The 19038-nt window shown below is 40.6% G+C and overlaps 1 protein-coding gene across 4 annotated transcripts in view; it reads right to left on the reverse strand.

Moving 5' to 3' along the window:
* Positions 1–44: 44 nt before the first annotated feature.
* The window catches only part of ocrl (OCRL inositol polyphosphate-5-phosphatase), a 22122-nt gene continuing 3128 nt past the window's right edge, over positions 45–19038 (reverse strand). For 2 of the 4 annotated variants that reach the window (XM_037780083.1, XM_037780087.1), the window contains 22 exons: positions 16628–16719; positions 16203–16241; positions 15716–15829; positions 13811–14005; positions 13193–13427; positions 12875–13048; positions 12324–12425; positions 12102–12216; positions 11746–11862; positions 10604–10785; positions 10166–10277; positions 9642–9751; positions 8970–9105; positions 8747–8857; positions 8396–8561; positions 7485–7720; positions 6775–6798; positions 5230–5349; positions 4338–4422; positions 3915–4042; positions 2452–2563; positions 45–2132 (listed from right to left, as the gene is read on the reverse strand). In XM_037780083.1, coding sequence (XP_037636011.1) covers positions 2008–2132; positions 2452–2563; positions 3915–4042; positions 4338–4422; positions 5230–5349; positions 6775–6798; positions 7485–7720; positions 8396–8561; positions 8747–8857; positions 8970–9105; positions 9642–9751; positions 10166–10277; positions 10604–10785; positions 11746–11862; positions 12102–12216; positions 12324–12425; positions 12875–13048; positions 13193–13427; positions 13811–14005; positions 15716–15829; positions 16203–16241; positions 16628–16719 — 2830 coding nt within the window. In that variant the 3' untranslated portion in view covers positions 45–2007. The remainder of the gene's footprint in view (positions 2133–2451; positions 2564–3914; positions 4043–4337; positions 4423–5229; positions 5350–6774; positions 6799–7484; positions 7721–8395; positions 8562–8746; positions 8858–8969; positions 9106–9641; positions 9752–10165; positions 10278–10603; positions 10786–11745; positions 11863–12101; positions 12217–12323; positions 12426–12874; positions 13049–13192; positions 13428–13810; positions 14006–15715; positions 15830–16202; positions 16242–16627; positions 16720–19038) is intronic. The other 2 variants (XM_037780085.1, XM_037780084.1) reach the window with 2 other exon arrangements.

Genomic DNA, 19038 nt, shown 5'->3' on the forward strand with positions numbered 1-19038 from the left:
AGCTGTCAATAATAAAAAAAGCGGTGTTGAATGGGAAAACAAAACAGCTTTATACATAGTTTTATTTCTGTTAAATAAATTAAAAGCACCAAAAATCGGAAAGGTTGAAAACATGGTGCGAGCGTTTCCTCGTGTACCTTTAAACGTACCTTAATTTCATGAACAGATTGTGACAAAACTGAACACAAAAAGCACACAAATACAATAGTTGGTGCAGTGGCATGATACAACACTTAAAAATCAGAGGTTATCGATTATATTGATTTTGTGTTCGACATGACGAGGATAGTATTTCTAAAGACAGAGTGTAAAATGGCTCTCCCAAATCTGAATCCCCAGGGACTAATCATTCAGACCCAAGCCTCCTTTTTTGGCAAAGCTCGGCTTGATTAAGACCAACAGAGGAATCTAGTGTATTGATGGCAATAAGGCAGAAAAAAACTACAAGAATAGAGCAACTTCAGCCCGTCAGACATTCCTATAAGTGCCATGATTGTCAGTGTTGTCACATTACATCATGTTCTCACATCGTCTCCAAACATTAAATATTCTAAAGGAGATACAGAGTAAAAGGGAAATTAAATGTGAATATTTTTACTAATGCTGACATCTCTTGGGTAAAACTGTAAAAGAGGAAATAACTGTCCATTATACACAGCGTAGAAGTTCCTTATTTCAATAACCATGACATGTTTTGCAACAGTGATTACAGAAAAAAAGAGTCCTCAGTGGCACAAATGAGAAAAGGTGAGCAAAGACAGGCTGTATCCTGCAGAGTAATGAGCCATTAAATCTTGCACCCAGAAAGTGCTGCATCACTTAAAACAAGAGCATGACTCATCTGGATTTACCACGAGGAACACAGCGGCTGTGTGTTGGCATCACACAGACTTTAAAACAATGAAAAAAATAGCTTTAAGATGTGGAGGAAGAAGACATGTAAACGAACACAGACACTAACAGTACCACCTTCATGACAAACAGCAGACACTGTCACAGATTTTGCATCACCATACTTACAGTCATATACCCATGAAACAGGGATATGATCACTATTTACACAATTTTAAGACATCAAGAAACCACAGAGGGTGACTCTTTTCACTCGATTCCGGTTGACCAGGAAGTTAGTTTGTTAACAGACTCGTTGTGTAACTCGAGAGGAACTGGCAAAACGAGATGCAAAGCTCGCGGCTGGAGTCACATTAAAACAGCAAAACATTCACGACACAGAGCTTTCTGTAACGGGATGATTAAAAAACAAGCGATGAATACTTTAAAACCAACTGAAAATAAACCGTACTGTAGTAGAAACCAGATCAGATGGTGCAAACTTGGAAGAAAAAATATATAAATAACAGTTAAAATACAATGAGTGTGGTAACGTAGAAGATATCTATAATATTGTCCCCTCAGTTAAAATGGATGATTGTCATGATTTATCTAAAGCTTAAACATTCTTAGTGATACATTTCCATAATTATCCCATTCCAAACTATTTAATGCTTTATACTATTATTCAGTCTACGTCCTTAAACTTCAGGAATTTCCTTTTTCTTTAGTGTAATCAAGTCTTTCGCTTAGCATCTATGGATACATATAGTGTTTTCACATTCATACCACTCACTGTTTAGGGGTTGTTTTGGCATTATCACCTACAATAAGAAGTGTCAAACTGAGGATGAGGAGCCATCAGAAAGTGCATCAGTTCAAACCTCTCCCAAAGTGCTTCCAAATCCAGCGAGTGGTCATTCTGTGAATGAACTGAAGATATGACACTTGGTAAAATCATCACAGTCCTAATGGAAGTCTTGAGCTCCTCTAACATGAGAGTTTGTGAAAAGTTGGGTGCAAAAACAGCTGCACTGGTCTCCAATAGATAGACGGAATACCACGTGGATCATGTTTACACAGTGTCCTACAGGTCCAGGTCCTTTGCTAACTAGTAAGCCAGGTTGGGAATCAACTCCAAACCCGACTGATGTCGTGAGGTACCGTCGACCTCGGTTACTCCTCGTCTCCCGCCATGAGGAAACCCAGGATGAAGTCGATGGCTTTCTGCCGTTCGTGAGGCGTCTGCCTGCCCATCAGGTTGGGAGGCGGTCGGATGAGGAGGCTGGCAAAGAGTGTAGCTAAAATACAAGAACAGGACAGTGAGGTAAAGAAAAGAAACTGATATACTGACAGGACTTATTCTTCTATCAAGTCAAATAAAAAGCCGGGTTTCCACCAAGAAGTTCCGGGTCATTTTAGTCCCAGGACTACTTTTCAAGGGGACTCAAATGTTCCTTCAGCTGAATGTTGTCTGCGTTTGCATAGTGGTCTAAAGACCGAAACCCAAACACACTCTGCAGCCTGCAGTTCAGACACATTATAAACACCAATAAACATCAAACCCGATACTCAATGAGCTATAAAGTGTAGTGGACATTTCAGGTTTCCATTTCATACCTATGAGGCTGGCTGTTAGGTTGTTGTTGTGCGAGTGCTTGAGAAGCTCCTTCAGAAAGGCCATTAAGTAGCGAAACACGTTGCGGTGAGCGCGGGGCAACTGGGAGATCAACTGTCAAGAGTAGACAAAGTAGACACAGTTTAGTCATACACATTACTGCATGCAGTATATGATATATAGAAAAATCCTGGGATAATGCTGAGCTAAAACATGGCCTTTCTCGACTCTTTTCTATACAGTTGCATGAAAAACACTTTGATCATCCTCTGACGATCATAGAGATAATAGATTTTTTTTTAACTTATCCATTGTCAGTGTATTACCTAGTACAGTAGATGACGGTCAGCACTAGAAACAGACAGGAGTACCAGCACGTACCAACAATGTACTGCTGTGGATGGGCCCGACAGCAAAACTAATTTTAGTCACCTATAAAGATCGATATCAGTTTAAGTGTACGCTATATTTAGAATATTTTCACTACTTTATCTTGCCGTCAGAGAGCCCTTTCCTTCTCCTTTCCGACGGGGAACTGAACTGAGAGTGAAACTTATCTATGCTCTCTCCAAAGCCAGCAGGCTCAGATGACTAAAAACAGCATAGATAAGTTTCACTTTCAGTTCAGTTCGCCGTCGGAAAATATTCTAAATATAGCGTACACTTAAACAGATAGCATTTCTTAAAAGTGGGCCTTTCTTTTAGGTTGCTAAAATACGTTTTTCTGCCATCCCCGTCTACAGCACTGTATTGCTTTGCTCCGGTGTCGGTGCTGTTGTCTGATTCTCCACACTGGGGGCATGCCGACCGCCATACTGTAGGTAACACACTGACTATGGATAAGTACCTCATACAACCCCCCTTCAGACGGCCAGACAGCCACACACAGAGGAAGAGTCTGACAGCCCTTTCCCATGGGGAACTGAAGCCGTTGTATACATCTATGCTCTTTTCAAAGCCACCAGAGTCCTTTGAAGGGGGTTGCTGGTCTATCGCTGCCTCGATCGGTTGGTTTGTTTATGTTATTGTGTGAATTTGGTTAGTTTGGATTCATCAAAGTCACACAATAGCACAAACAAACTAACCGATCAAGGCAGTGGTAGACCAGCAACCCTCTTGTTCTGCAAAGTAAAGTTACGTTTTTTGTCAATTTAGTCTGGTGGCTTTGAAGCGAGCATAGATAATGGCATCAGTTCCCCGTGGGGAAGGGCTGTCTGGCGGCGAGTTAAAGCAGTGAAAATATTGTAAATATATTGTGCACTTCAACTGATATAGATTTTTTTTAGGTAGCCCCGTCCACAGCAGTGCATTGCTTTGCTCCTGTGCCCGTACTCTTGTCTGCTTCTCCAAACTGGGGGCGTGTCGACCGTCATCTACTGTAGGTAATATACCGACTGTGGATGAGTACCTCATACAACCCCACTTCAAAACACCCAAACTACCCCTTTAAGCGTAGTCACTGCACCTGTTTGCAGAGGCGGCTGTCATGAGCGCAGTCTAGGCACCGTTGGTAGAGTTCATAACACACCACTGGCTCTGGTAAGGCCTCCAAGAAGATCAACAGAGCCTCGGCTACAGAGTGGTTGCAACCAGCTTCAGGAACAGTCAGGGAAGAACAAGCAAATATGGAGTGCTATAAATATACTGAGAGGTTGGGTCGAAATGAACCCTTTCAACTATTATTACTGCTATTAATATCATTATTATAATGCTAATAATGCTAACACATCCTCGTGAACAAGACACAACAGGGCCCATGAGTTAATGGAGTTAGTGTGCAAGTATGTGTCTTATAGCTGCTCTATGTGTCTTTTCTTTTATGTGCTGTTTGGTATTTCACTGATTGCAGGGCCGGGACTTGCGGGACCGGCTTCATAAATAAGGATACAGATGGAGTCTGGGATGCTGGTGTCCAGACAGTCGATGATGCTCTGCAGCTCCTCTTGTAGGCCCGGTGTCTGGAACAAGTCCTCCTGGGAGACACGCAGAGACAAAGGTGGGGACATTTAAAAACACTTCCCACAAAGTACCTCTGTGCCTAATCAGTATACAATGGTTAGTTATTGTGCACATAAAAGTGCCCAGCCCACATGGACTATTAATTAATATTAATTAGAAGACACAAAAAATACTGTTGCAGTGGTGATACATTCGTCCTCTGTCCGATGCCCTACAAATAAAATCTGCCACACTAAAGTTTTAACTTTTAAACTTTAAAACCATTTATCAGAAATTAAGGAGGACGTTTTATTGAAAAGTGTGGCCCGTAAATCATCATATAATGAGCAATATAACATGAAGTGGACTTTGTCTTCAGTCTCATATAAATCACTATGCAAACAAAGTCTTTTCTCTTGAGGGAGACCAGTAAACCTGTCTGTTTCTACAGCTAATGCTGATGTGCCTGAACGTAACCGTGCACAAAGAGATCTTCACATAAGGCTCCTCCACTCTGTGGTTGTTTTTTTATCAGGACAATAAAATTTGTAATTTAGGTTTCTATCAAACACTAATAGACCGTCTTTCTTTGTATATATTAGGAACAATTTGCCTCTCACACAATGAACCTCAGCAGTCTTATCACTTCTCAATGATAAACATTCTTTGTTGTAGTAAGTAGTATTGTACTGTTGTAGTACTTTGTTGCAGTATTTTATTAGTTGTAGCAAGTATTTTATTAGTTTTAGCCAGTATTTTATCAGTTGTAGAGAACATTTTATTAGTTGTAGCCAGTATATAGTGAGATATAGCCAGTATTTTATTAGTTGTAGCCTTCTCACCTGATCACAGGACTTGGTGAAGAGATGGTTGACAAGAATCCACACTTCCTTGGGGATCTTTAGAGGTTTGTCCTCGGTACTCGCACCATCCACCATCAGGAAGCTCACCTTTGACTTTTCCTGATAAGAGATGACACAGTCACTATCTTTTACACTGACCGATTGCAGCAGATACATTCGATTATTTCCTGGAATAATAAACCAATATTCTCCCATTTATTCATTCATTACAAGAAAAATGATTGAAATCATGACATTATTCCCATACTGAGAGATTCATAGAGACTTCTAGAGTGACTGCACATGACACATCTGATCGATTAGTGATGGAGTAGGAGCAGTAGTGAGGTTGGGATTAGCTCTGAAAACTTGAATGAAGGAGAGACATTTAAAAAAAAAAAAGAGCTTGATATCACATTCTTTTTGTCTCTGCAAAAATGGATTTTCCGAGACTCACGAGAGATGTCCAAAAATAACCACAGCTGGTGAGGCTGCACAGAAATGTAGAGGAAAGAAACTGGAGTGGGCCTTTAAAGGGGGAACGATGCTAACATGCAGAACGAATGTGATATTCTGTGAAATATTTTCACACCAAAAGCTTCTACTGTGAACCTTCAGGGTATTAACAATCTACCAGAGGGGATTCAAAACCAAGAAAGCTTTAATATAAATGTATAAATTGCTGCATTGTTAAGAAAGCCTCGTTCATATTCTAGGTGTATATCAGTTTACTCATGCAGCTACTCAGTTTCACTGATCAGTAACAAGTTATGAAATGGAAGAGGAGATTTGTCGTTTGGCTTCATAGGACTGTTTGAGTTTAGCTGAACGGACCCTAATACTTGTTCTCATTAGCTTTAATCATGTGTCGGAGGGAGCTGTGCAGTCGGGGTGACCTGCTGTGAAATGGGATTTAGTGTGTTTGCGTGTGTCTTAAGTTTCATTGGACTGGTGTACCCTGTCCTCAATGGGCCAGGGGAGATTTAATGGGTGACTGATTCACACACACAGATTATAACTAAGCTGGCACGGTCTGGGCTGTGATTGCCTGCGGGTTAACAATTGTTGCCCTTGTCAGCTTTGAAATGTAGAGAAAGTATGAAACCGATTCAATTTTCTGATTAGCTAGTGAAGCCACTTTTTAATCAACCTAAGTGCACGTTATTGTAGCAGAAAAGGACTGCACGTTAAAGGAGTAGTCCAACATTTTAGGAAGTAGGCTTTGTTACTTACTTTCCGAGAGTTAGACTCTTGCGTCTGTGCATTAAGTATGGAGTTATAGAGCTAGGAGAAGATTAGCTTAGGGTGCTTTCACAAGCCAACATTTAGTCCGCTTTAAATCAAAATCTGGTGTGGTTCAAGCCCTGGTGAGGTTCGTTTGGACAGATGTGAAAACGGTCACTGTACTCTGCTGGGAGCAAAACAACCGGACCAAGACCGCTAGTGAGAGGTGGTCTCGGACAGTTCCAAAATGTGAAACTATTCCTTTAAAATTGTTAGATTGACCCTGATCACTAGCTGATCAGTATTGAGTTAATATTTTACCTTGTCCATGTAGCTGTCCTCTCCCTGAGCAAGAAGTCAGCCCACAACCACAGTGAAGAGTTGGAAAGGAATGATCAAGGCAATAAGAGATGATGAAGGGAAACAAAAGAAGAAAGTAGATAGAGAAGAGGTATGCATAAACACAGAATCAGAAAAGTAGATCATAAACCATTGATTGAATACACCAGGGCAGAAGGAAAATGGAATAGTTTAAATAGAAATAAAAGGAGTACTGAATGATAGTAGCACTATATTCCCAAGCAAAATCAGATTAAGTCAAAAATAGCATTATAGAAACAGACAGAAGTGAACGTGTGGAGGCCAGAGGAGTCTATTTATATAAAGCTCTAATATGGGCCTAACCTGAGTCAGTTTTCCCTGTTCTTTAGGAGCTCCCTTCCTATGTTTTTGCCACTTCCTTGTTCCCTTGGCCTCTTTTGGACAAAATTATACAGGTTGAGACATTTTAAGCGCTCCAAATATAGTTCTCTCTGTGTGACTGAGTTTACCCTGAGGGAGTGAACAAGCTCTCACGCGTCCTCACACTGGTTTCAGGTAGTGGAACAGCTACATAGTGAGAAGCAGCCGTCGCATTACAATCTGAGCTAAACGGCTATGTGTAGAGGAGGGTTTCAAAATAAGAGCTTCAACTAATCTGACTAAAACATGTCTCTAATTCTATCTCTTTAAACAGGTTTGATTTCCCTCACCAGGTCGATCAGTTTGGTGATGGGGATCTCTCTGATGGGCTTCTTCATGCGACACAGAGTCTCCAGCGAGGTGCCGAAGCAGCTGGGCAGGTAGTTGCCAGAGATGGTAATGAAGTAGTCCTTGCCACGGTCCAGATGGAGGACCAGAATGTCCTCTATGGCGTCCTCTCCGCAGTTAAGCAACGTGACGGAGTCTTTACTGACGTACGCCTCCAGGTAGATCTCCAGAGTCTCATCTGTTCAGGAAGATAAGGCAGGGTTTTGATGCAACAATTTTAAAAACCTTGAATGGCATGATCCTCCACAATAGTCAAAATGACACTATTACAGTGGGACATATAACAGTACAAAGTTGTCCCGACATCACCAATGATTAAAATACTACATGATCACTGATCTAAAATTTGAGGTCACAAGATTAAAAGTACAGTGTGTAGGATTTGGCAGCATCGAGTGATGTGGTTGCAGATTGCAACGCGAGTCAGAGGATGCAAGCAAAAACCTGTGGCACAATGAAAGTGAGGGCCAGTGCACTTCGGCTGAGATGGGATCCCGGCCCCGTGGGGTTGGGCACACCACCGGCCCGTCTCGCCCGCACCTTCGCGGAGGTGGAGCGTGAGCACGTGCGATAAGACCCGAAAGATGGTGACGAGAGGTAAATGTCATGCTGCCGTGAAGTGGTATCAGTGCCGTTGTATCGGAGCCGTTTTGCGAGTACAAGTACATGAGCACAGTATCGGACCCGATACTGGTATCGGTATCGGTGCATCCCTAGTTTCAGGTGATTATGCACTAATGAAAACATAGTTATGAATATCATATTCCATTTCTGTTAATAGATCCCCCGAAATGTTACACACTGTTCTTTTTAAGGACATTCAAAAAAAGAAAAGGGAGTTATTCAGACTTACTCGGCTCTAAGAATCCGTCACTTGGGTCGGCACGGAGCCAAGTCTTACAATACTGCGAGTCATTGAGTTTGGGGATGAAGGCAAAGTGACAGGGGACCTGCCCGTCATTTGTTATTAGGAAGCGCTCCTTTTGAAGCTGCCGGAATTTCACATCCCCAAATGTGAACTGCAGGAAAGGAGGGAAAGAGAAGCATCATCATCCACATATTTCCAGTAACTTTATCCTACATATTTCAGTAGAAATGACAACAAGCTATACTGTTTTAAAGGTTATCAGTGATACCATCACTGAGGAAGGATCATAAGACAGACGCTCAGTATGATGAGTGCATGTGAGGGCTGTATTTTTACCTCTCTCCTGCTCAGAGTTACAGACGGAAGGAAATCATTCTCCATTCTGTCCATCGCCCGAACAATCTCCTCAAACACCTTTTTGTGCCGCTGCTCATTTACCACTTTAACCTGTTACACAAACACACGCGTCCTACTCATCAGAACTCATAGCAGAACTGTGCATGTTTCAACCAAAACCAGTCAGTTTAGGTTTTTTTTATTTGACAACATAGCTTCTTACCCCAACACTGAAGACAGCACTGACAGGCTTGTGGTCACTAGTTTGCAGCTCCATGTGACTCCGGTATTTGAGCTGCTTGACATTGTTGCCCCTCCACAGAATTCGGTCACACCAAGCCGGGACACGGCACTTCCCACTGCAGGAAACAGCCACAGTTTCAGAGGCAGAGTTAAGGGTCAGACATCATACACGCATACAGTACTGCTGACTATGTATTAGTGTAACGATAAGGCTGGAAAAAGCTTCCTTACCAGCAAAATTTAATCAGGATTCCAAAGGAGAAAAACAAAAACTGAGGACAAGTTGGAAATAGCAATACAAATCCTGGAGTGGGTTTGTATAATGTAAATTTTAACACTCTAAGAGACCCGCAGGGACCCGTTTTTGTCTTTTTTAGAGGGGGAACAGAGGATCTTTGGTGGGATATAACAAGTCAACAGTATATGTCACATAAACGTGGTGTACTTCATCTGAAAGCAGGGAACATGACGATGAATTTAAGATGCAGCTATAGTAGTTGTTCTAGTGATAAATCAGAAATAAACCCGAATTAAAATGAAATGTAAAAGTGAATAAGGGCTTAGAACTTTATGATGGCCATTTCCATGCTCACTTAAGTTTCATTAGTAAGTTGTTGCAGCAATTTTATATGTTTATTGGATATGTTTTTACCTTGAGTCCCATCGATCCGTTTTGGGGTCGTACTTGTACGTGGGAATGAAGTTGATATCTCCCTCCATGAAGTCTGTGAAGGCTCTCTTCGTCTGCCTCTGAATGTTCAGCTACGCAACGAAAAGTGGGAACATAGTAAAAAAAAAATCTTTAATTACTATCACATAGATAAGTTAAAGAGGAAATCATGGCGGATTACAAACACAGTAAGTGTGGTAATCTTTAACCTGTGCAATAATACCATTTGCAAAACAGCTTCCTTCTATTTATCATGAAATATTTACCGCGTCAGTTATGTCACACTGTCATACACAGACACATCAGAGGGTGTATACTCATACAAACAAACATATTTTACTAATGGCTACTGAACAGAAACTCCAGTTACAGTTTAAAACTGCCAAAGAGGGAAACTTCAGCTAATTATAGAATCAGAAGCAGCGATAGGGGCATTTTTCTGTGTTTTTAAAGTTATAAAAAAGTAAGGAAAAGTTATGATACGTTTTCTTTCAACAGTCTCTTACCTGATCAACCTCCTGAAGCTTTTTGAGCTCATCCTGAGAGATGAGCTGTTTGACCTCAGAAGAATCGTACATGAACAGACGATAGTTTAAATCCCCGAGCCAGACTACGACACTGAAACAGAGACAGAGACGGATTAAAACAACAGAATTACACCAACAACTTTATAGGGAATTCTTAACACTAAAATACTGTCAAAGAGAATTGTAGTCTGGAGCTCATGTTTGTAAAGTTACTATAGAAACAGACACTGATTAACTTAGTGTTTTAAGTATTAAACTGGGCAGTATAGAATTAATTTAGTATTGCAGAATGCAGGAAGGTAGGAGGTAAAATCAACAACACAAGAACTGTGAACAAAACCTCAAACCTCAACCAATGAGTGTAAAATCTGACTTTGCACATTAATTCAATGTCCTCACTGCGGACGTGGAACTCACTCGTGCTTGACGATACTGAGAGGGGGGTGGTCCAGTAAGTGGAAGGTCATGCGGGCACAGATGTCTTTATAGTCCTGGTTGCGGCGCTCAAAGTCTTCCACGTGTGCTGCTAGATGGGAGTTCACAATACAGAAGCTAGTGTTGTGGAAAACAAACCTCACTGCCACACCTCCTTTGTTCCCCTGCAACAACAAAAAAACAAAACACATTAAAAGATCAGACATTTAAAGGAATACTTCGCCCACAAAATGACCATTTGGATATAAATGACTCACCGCATGTTACCGTGACTTCTTGAAGAAAACCTTTTTGCTTTTTCTCGCGTGCTTCCACAGTGAACGGAGAATCCAAAAATGGAGTAAATTCTGAAGGAATTGAAGTAAATGGGGGCCGCGCTTGACAACAAAACTATATCAAAACATCTGTTTACAAACTCTCACACAACTCATGCAGTATAATCCAGGTCTCATTTATCCTGTTGTATGCTCACTACTTTCCAAACATGCATTTTTGACAAAATCGTACTATTTAAAACACTTCCGCCACTACCGTCTCATGCTTGTGCAGGCGTGCTGCGAGTCTGTACGAGTCCGGACGAGTAGTGCGAGTAGTACTGAGCATACGACTGGATATATGAGACTTGGATTATACTGCACAAATTGTGAGAGTTTGTAACTGGATGTTTTGATATTTACTTCAATTAGTTAAGGATTTACTCTGTTCACCGTGGAGGCATGTGAGAAAGACAAAGTTTTCTTCAAGAATTCAAGGTAACGCACGGCGAGGAAGTGATATAAAGATGGTCATTTTGTGGGTGAAGTATTCCTTTAAAAAGCCACTTATTTTCTTTTTGGCAAATACATGTGGGAATAAGGTCTATATAACATATCTAATATAAAATAAATCAAGCAGAGGCCAAGTGCAGAATACTGTAAATACTGTAATCAGAAAAAAAACACATTACATTAAGTAATATTTTATAGTTAGCAGTAGGATCTCTCTCTCTCTCTCTCTCTCTCTCTCTCTCTCTCTCTCTCTCTCTCTCTCGGGCTGCACTTGAAAGAGAAAAAAAATCTTGGCACATTTATTCCATGGTTGTCCATCACTATGTGTAAATTTGAGGCAATTGTGTGTTAACAAACCATTTTTCCCATGATGCCCGTCCCCACATGCTCTGCAGCCACTTCTTTTATCTGATTCTTGTGAATCTTTTTGACAAACACCACGAGCATCATCCCAACTAGTCGTATGATTCGAATCTGTAGACAAGCAAGTTAGCACATTTACCAATGAATTCATCAACAGGCAGGATCATATTGTTCTAGACAGTATTCATTCGCTGTAAATGGCTGCATTTAATGCCTTTATCTCATTTGCATTACATTCACACACACCAATGGTCAGGGGCAATATTATTATTTTTATATATCGGTGTCTTTCAACACTTTCAAATGTAAACAGGAGGAGCTGTGGATCGAGAAATCTTCTCTCTACTCACCCTCTTGTACTTGGCTTTTGGGTGCAAGCTCCTCTCTATAGCTTCCACCCACAGCTGCTCCTTGGACGAGTCCATGTAGAAGAAAGCTTCAGTGCTCAGGTCCAATTCTTGAAAACTAGAGCCATGAACCAAGTCACCATAGATGTTATTGAAGCAAGACCAGAGGACGATATGTTTGACTTTATGGTGAGAAAAGGTTCTGTAAGATAAATTTTTACTGACCCCAGAGCATAAATATCAGGAGCGTCTGCGTCACAGCATAGCCACGGCTCAAGGGTGCTGTCTGGAGGCTGGCCGTTCACGTTCCACGTACCTGTGAAAAACCTAAAAAGACACAACTAGAATTACCGCTTTGCGGTTGCACGCCTCTACAACCAGCCAAGTTACAGTTTACATCCATGTCTGTCCAAAAATGTCACCACTTCTTCATTTCGAGTTACGGCCAAAAACATGTTTTGTGAGGTTATAGTGACCTTTGACCACCAAAATCTAATCAGTTCATCTTTGAGTCCAACTGGATGTTTGTGCCAAATTTGAAAAATTTGCTCAAGGTGTTCCCGAGATATCACAAGAGCGGGACCGATGTGAGGTCAAGGAGTTCCTGAGATATCGCGTTCAAGAGAATGGACGTACGCACAACCCCGAAAACATAATGCCTCCAGCCACAGCTGTCGCCGGCGCAGAGGCATAACAAGCAGTATTTATGCACAGTGTAGGGTTTCTATATCAAGACATCAAAAATACAACAAACAGAAAGAAGAAGCTCCTCTCACCTGAAGGTCTGGATGTCCACGTACTCATTCTCCTTCTTCCCCAGGCGGTGTTTGATGAGGTATTCTCTTTGCCCGGCTTGGCTGGAGAACATAGCCTGTCTCATGCTGTTGGTGGTGGGGCTTTCGCTCCATGACGTTGGCCTGTCCATGCGGTCGAACCCTGACCTAAAACTACTGGAATGGAAAACACAAGTCTTATTTAGCACCGGCAATATTTGAGACAGATTCCACTTTGAGTTAATGAGTCTCCTGGACTGCCAGATATAAGTTATATATATACAGTTTTTAATTGTTAACTAACGTGAAAGGTCAACTTACTCTGATTTGGAGTTGTCTTTGGACTGTAGGGAGACTGCTCTCTCTTTAGGGACTGGTGTAGGAGGCAGAGGATTGGAGGGAGTGTAGGAGGCTTTGCGAGGAGGTAGAGGGGGAACCGGAGGAGGTTCCCTAACAGCGACTATGCGATTCTGGTGGTTCTTCTTTTCCTCCACTTTGAGAGCGTGGTTGAAGTTGTCCTCAAAGCCAAAGTCTGAGGCCAGTGACTGAACTGGATCTTCAGAAACGTTGAGTTCAAAAACAGAGGATTCAATCTAACAGCAAGAGAAACTAATTTGGAAGACAAAGACTTAAAATGATAAACCCATACAGTACGTTTCGGGATTTGTTTTCAAAGTAGCTACCATTTATGCGTCTTTCGTAAACACAGTGTATTCATTAGGGCTGTCAAAGTTAACGCGATAATAACACATTAAGGCAAATTTGTTTTAACGCCGCAATTTTTGTTTTAAAGCAGCATATTTGCCCACTCCCATGTTGATGAAAGTATTAAATACTTGACAAATCTCCCTTTAAGGTACATTTTGAACAGATAAAAAAAATGTGTGAACTGTGATTAAATCTTTCAATCGATCGACAGCCCTGGTATTCTTATATTACCTGTGTTAGTCTGATTTGTAGACCTGCTATTGTTGAGGTTGGGAGGCAGTGCACTGGTAGATTTGGGTTGGTTACCTCCGGAGCTCAGAGAGTTAACGGTCTTGTTTGCTCTTTGCGGTGGGATGGGGACTGGACCTCTCATGGCTGTTGGTGTGAAGGGCTCCATCGCTTTGGGTTTCGTGAGTTTGGATTCAACTGAGAAAATTAAACAGCATTGTCAGAAGGAAGCACACAATGATCCAAAACTCAACACAACCTTACTCAAGCAGAAGGAGCAACTGTCCAGGGATTGTTATAAGCTGTGTTAAACATAAACAATAAAAGGTGCTACATGCAGCTTGCTCAAGATAGAAGCTAATATGTTGTATTCAAATCTTTGTCTTTACTTAAGTAAACACATCCTGTTTCAGATGACCTCACCGAATGTAAATATGAACACAGATAAAAATAAGCCAACACCCAGAAGAACAATGTTGTCAAGTAGAGCATACCAGCTGACAAGTGAACTGAAGAGGACATAGTTCCACTGTAGTTATACTGATTACTATGGTATGTTACAATTATCATAAATGATAGTAACAGTGAAACTAGATGAACTTGTTCTAAGTATAGAAATAATAACAGCTCTCTGCCCGACCATAATCGTGATTCATTATTTCTCCAGCGTGTTGGCTAGTGAGGTGGCAACTAAAACATGGTTTTAATAGCCACATTTTACATTTACATCAGAATTGCAATCAGGTAAAACCCACCAATATTAATTTCATTAATGAAAACTATAACAAAATATGTTCTTCAAGGACCTTTTGTTCCATGACTAAGACGAGACGGCACCAATGTCATTAAACACTAATAACAATGATATCAAACGTGCAATATCGTTGACGAAAAAAGACAAGACTAAAATGTAATTAAAAAAAACAAAGTTTCATCACCTTCCACCTTCTCTCTCCCTCTCTCTTTGTGTCTCACACCTCAGTCCAGACAATTGAACCATTAATGCATAAAGTTGGTGGTTTACGGGCTCGGGTGGTTGATTAACGCATTTTTTGCATGCTGGGAGGGCTGCTTGGCTCTCACAACAGGCCAGTGGGTGCGACTGAACCTTGCATCACTGATGAGCACAGTCAAGAGTACTCGAACTAACTGTAAAGCTGCATTATTAATCATTCAACAGGCGTTTTTCATCAAATAATGATGAGATAAAATCTTGTTTGACTGAAATTATTGGTTTGGCTAGACTAGATTGACTGAAATGTTCAATATAATCTGATGACTAAAAAAAGGACATTTGACACAAGACTAAATTAAGAGAGAAAACATTTTGAGTAAAATTAAATGACTTTTCGGCAACTAAAACGTTTTTAGTTGTCACCGACTAAAACTAGACTAAACTATGAAAGATATAAATTACTAAAATGTGACTAATAAGCATTTTTAATCTTAACACTGAGACTAAGACAAAATCTAAAATAGCTGCCAAAATTAACACTAAAACCGACATTAAAAACTCTACTGACTATATAAATAAAGATAATACAGGAGCCTTTATAGAGTATTATAGTGTAATACACACCATGTGTGTATCTGTACACCTTAACAACAGATGATATTTAGTGATATCTGAAAAAGTTACAAAGTTTCCTCATTCACGAGTATGAGTAACATGGTTTTCTTACATAAACTTAAGAATGAAAGCATAATGATGTATGACGTAAGCTTCAGGCACATTTAAAAGGTCGATCTGATTTCAACAATGGCAGCCAAGTGACTCTCTCCACCAGAGTGTGGGTGGCGAGAATACACAGGAAATCAGTGAGTGGTGTAATCTACCCTCGGTGAATAAATGTTAGATGAGTGATTAAATAATTCATCTTCCAACTGCTCCAGACGGTGACGTCTTACCTTGATGCTGAGCGCTCTTCACCTGGGTGAGGAAAGTCTGAGTCCGATCGTCATCCTCGAGGTCCAACAGCAGCTCTGGAGCTTTTTCTCCTTTGATTCGTATCCTAATGCAGGCTTGAGAGGGGAACAGAAAACACACACTTACACACATGTTGGACACCTTTACACTTTGCAAACACATTAGAAATGCAGACTGTCTGGAAAACAAAGCAAAGTGATTTAACAGTGAACCAACTCAGCATTCTTTCAGAGAGCCGTGGTAACCCATGACCAGCGTCTGCTACTAAATAAAGGACGTTTGGCTGAAGGCATGCTCTAAAAATGGGGCTGTGTTGCAATAAATGCCATCTTTTAGCTCTCTTTTGTTCCCAGAATACAGGCTTGCTTGAAGGACCAAAACAACATATTTTCTGCATAAACTGATTGAAAACAAAGCAAAAAGAGGAAGTAGTTTAATCTGAAGAGAGGTAAAAAAAACCATACTTACAAGCTACTGAGAAGTTAATAAGAAGAGCCTCTTCAGCCTCTGGAATGAAAGAGGAAAGAGAGCTTAAACGCATGCAGTTCAAAGGTCTGCTGTGGGCGTAAACCAGAGGTACCATAAATTATTTCAAACAGGCTCAAGTTGTCGTCGGTTGATTTTTAAATTTTGTCTTCCAGGTGCAAAAGGAAATGCTCCCTGGACTTTCACTTTTACACCACGGTAACGTGACCTACTACTGTGGTTAAAGAATGTGAGGTGAGGGTCAACTTTACAAACATGCTGCGTCTATTAGACAGCAATCACACAACATCTTTGATACATAAAAATTAAGAATAGTTTGTAGCAGTTGCCGATTTGATTATACTTAGCACACCCAAATCAATAAATACTGTGAGTTTGATATTGAGAACAAAAAAAAGGTCACATACCTCGCACAATTTCAAAATTACCATTGACGGGTATCGACAGCTGAGCCACTGGACGAGACACAACAGCATCAGGGGTGGCCAAAACACCCAATCTGGATGAGAACAGCACAGAGCCACACTTAATATCAGCTCTTTTATGTTTTAATATAATTTAAGATCATCAATAAAATCATCTAAAACACAAAGCATATACAGACGGGCTGCAGCAATTTCTCTTTTATTCACATAACAGCCATTTTCTTGCAATTAAAATTGCGTTTCATGCGCTGAACATTTATGATGCAATATGGGTAAATGTACAATTAGGATTAGATTATAATCATGAAATGATTAAACTGTGAATTTAACAAAAATCTGAAATGCACATGCACACATGCAGAAGGCTCTTTCAGTCTAATTTGCAGTCAAGTTGCTTTAGTTGAATAAGCAAACAATTAACTAACAAGCGCTCTGCTTCAGAAAAGAAGTCCAGTGTAGCAACCTGGCGCACATTCAGAGGAGCTAAGCTTTGAGTCATTAAATGATCAATATAAGCAGCTCAAATCTTTGATGTGGGGTAATGTGGGCGAGGTCATATTTCACTCTCTAACAATGGCTGACTAACAGGGTCAGAGCAGCTCGCTGGGCACTGCCCACACTTCCTCTCCACTTCACAATAAGTCGGATTACTGTAACTCTCTGAGAGGAAAATGATTCAGCCCTGCCGTGTCAGAGGAACTCGCAGTTCTCCGGAGTCTGCGAGGGCCCCTCTGACGTCGAAAGCTACATAGCAAACAACAACGGACCTCCTCATGGGTGTGGACGAAATAAAGGAAACACCTTACAAAACAGTAGATGATGATTAATCAGTTTGAGTAAATTTTATTTTAAATGTGAATATTTTCTGGTCTCTTTACTCCTCTATGACAGTAAACTGAATATCTTTGAGTTGTGGACAAAACAAGACATTAGAGGACGTCATTTTTCACCATTTTCGGACATTTTATAGTACAAACAACTAATTTATTAATCGAGAAGATAATCGACAACGAAAGTAATCGTTGCTTGCAGCCCTAACTAAGATACAGCTCCAAAGATGAACAAAAAAGACATTGGACAGTTTCCACTAGAATCAAACATTGTCGGATTCACACTGGTATTTACTGTAGAGTTGTTGAACTGTAATGTTATTGTGTTCACCTTGTGATAACAAGGTCACGTGCCAATACTGATACCAGGAATGTAAACAGATGTCACTTTCATAGGTTTGCATAAACCTGCCTGAACAGCACCATCTAAAACTCTGACAGCACCTGGTCTCCATGACTCTTCAGTCGAGTGTGTGTGGTTTTAACACAGTTAGCCGAGGACAGAGGCCATGTGAGTCTCATTACAGTCGAGGACTAAGTGGAGGAATTCTAGATAATGGATAGTGAGCTGACTGCTGGTAGGGTGATTGCTTTCTCCCTCACGCTAGTCGTCCCACGCCACAGCCTGCTACAACCACAAACACTGATCGTTTAACACACCCACAACATCCCTTTCACTAAAACAAATAATGAAGCTGCCAAGACCCGGTTTAAAATCCGGCTTATGTAACACTGAACCAAATCATTACAACTGCCCTGTAGATGACTTTCTGACCTCTGAAGAAGAGGTCAATGAAGAGTCACTGATAAATGCAGCAACAAACTTATTTCAGCTGGAAATACTGAACATTTTTGTGACTATAACATGCAACATGTGTTGCAGGTCCTGTGTTTGATGGGTACTCTGTACAACACACAAAAAACGTGACTTTTCCCCTAAAAATGCTAAATATTAGTTTGTTTTTTCTGGTAGCTCCGGTGAGAAATATTCAAAGGTGTTCGAAGCTTCGCGGAGCAGCTTGGCAGGCTGACATGTTCTTCTGTCTGTCTGTCTGTCTACATCTTGGGACTGTGCTGCTGCACTACTGTACACACACGCACCTCTACACACAACAAACAGCGATATCCATCTGAGAATAACTAATAATAATAAATGTTGAATATAAATAATGAATACATTTTGTGGCATTATTCCTTATTTCTTAGGTTATTTGGGGGATTTAAACATTATTATTACATACTTACATATAAAAGAAAATTAAAAACGAAGCATCGAATAGTAATTTGGAGGTCGAATAAAATGACAATGGTCTAAGCTTCGACGCATTTGGATCAGCCCTTGTTTGTAGTAGTTTTTCTGATAGTACACCTGACCTGTTTTATTATAACAGTATAATTCTTACGTAATGCCATTTGCTATTAAATCTATTCAATTTATAAGACATGACAACCAACCCTAAAACGCAATAATCAAACTGTAAAATCTAAATAATCTTGACGCTATCATGGTGCTCAGACCTTTTTGATAGAACCGATTGTATTTTGAACCATGTTGATTGATAT

Source organism: Sebastes umbrosus, chromosome 9 (genome assembly GCF_015220745.1).
Source record: "Sebastes umbrosus isolate fSebUmb1 chromosome 9, fSebUmb1.pri, whole genome shotgun sequence".
NCBI classification, from domain to species: domain Eukaryota; kingdom Metazoa; phylum Chordata; class Actinopteri; order Perciformes; family Sebastidae; genus Sebastes; species Sebastes umbrosus.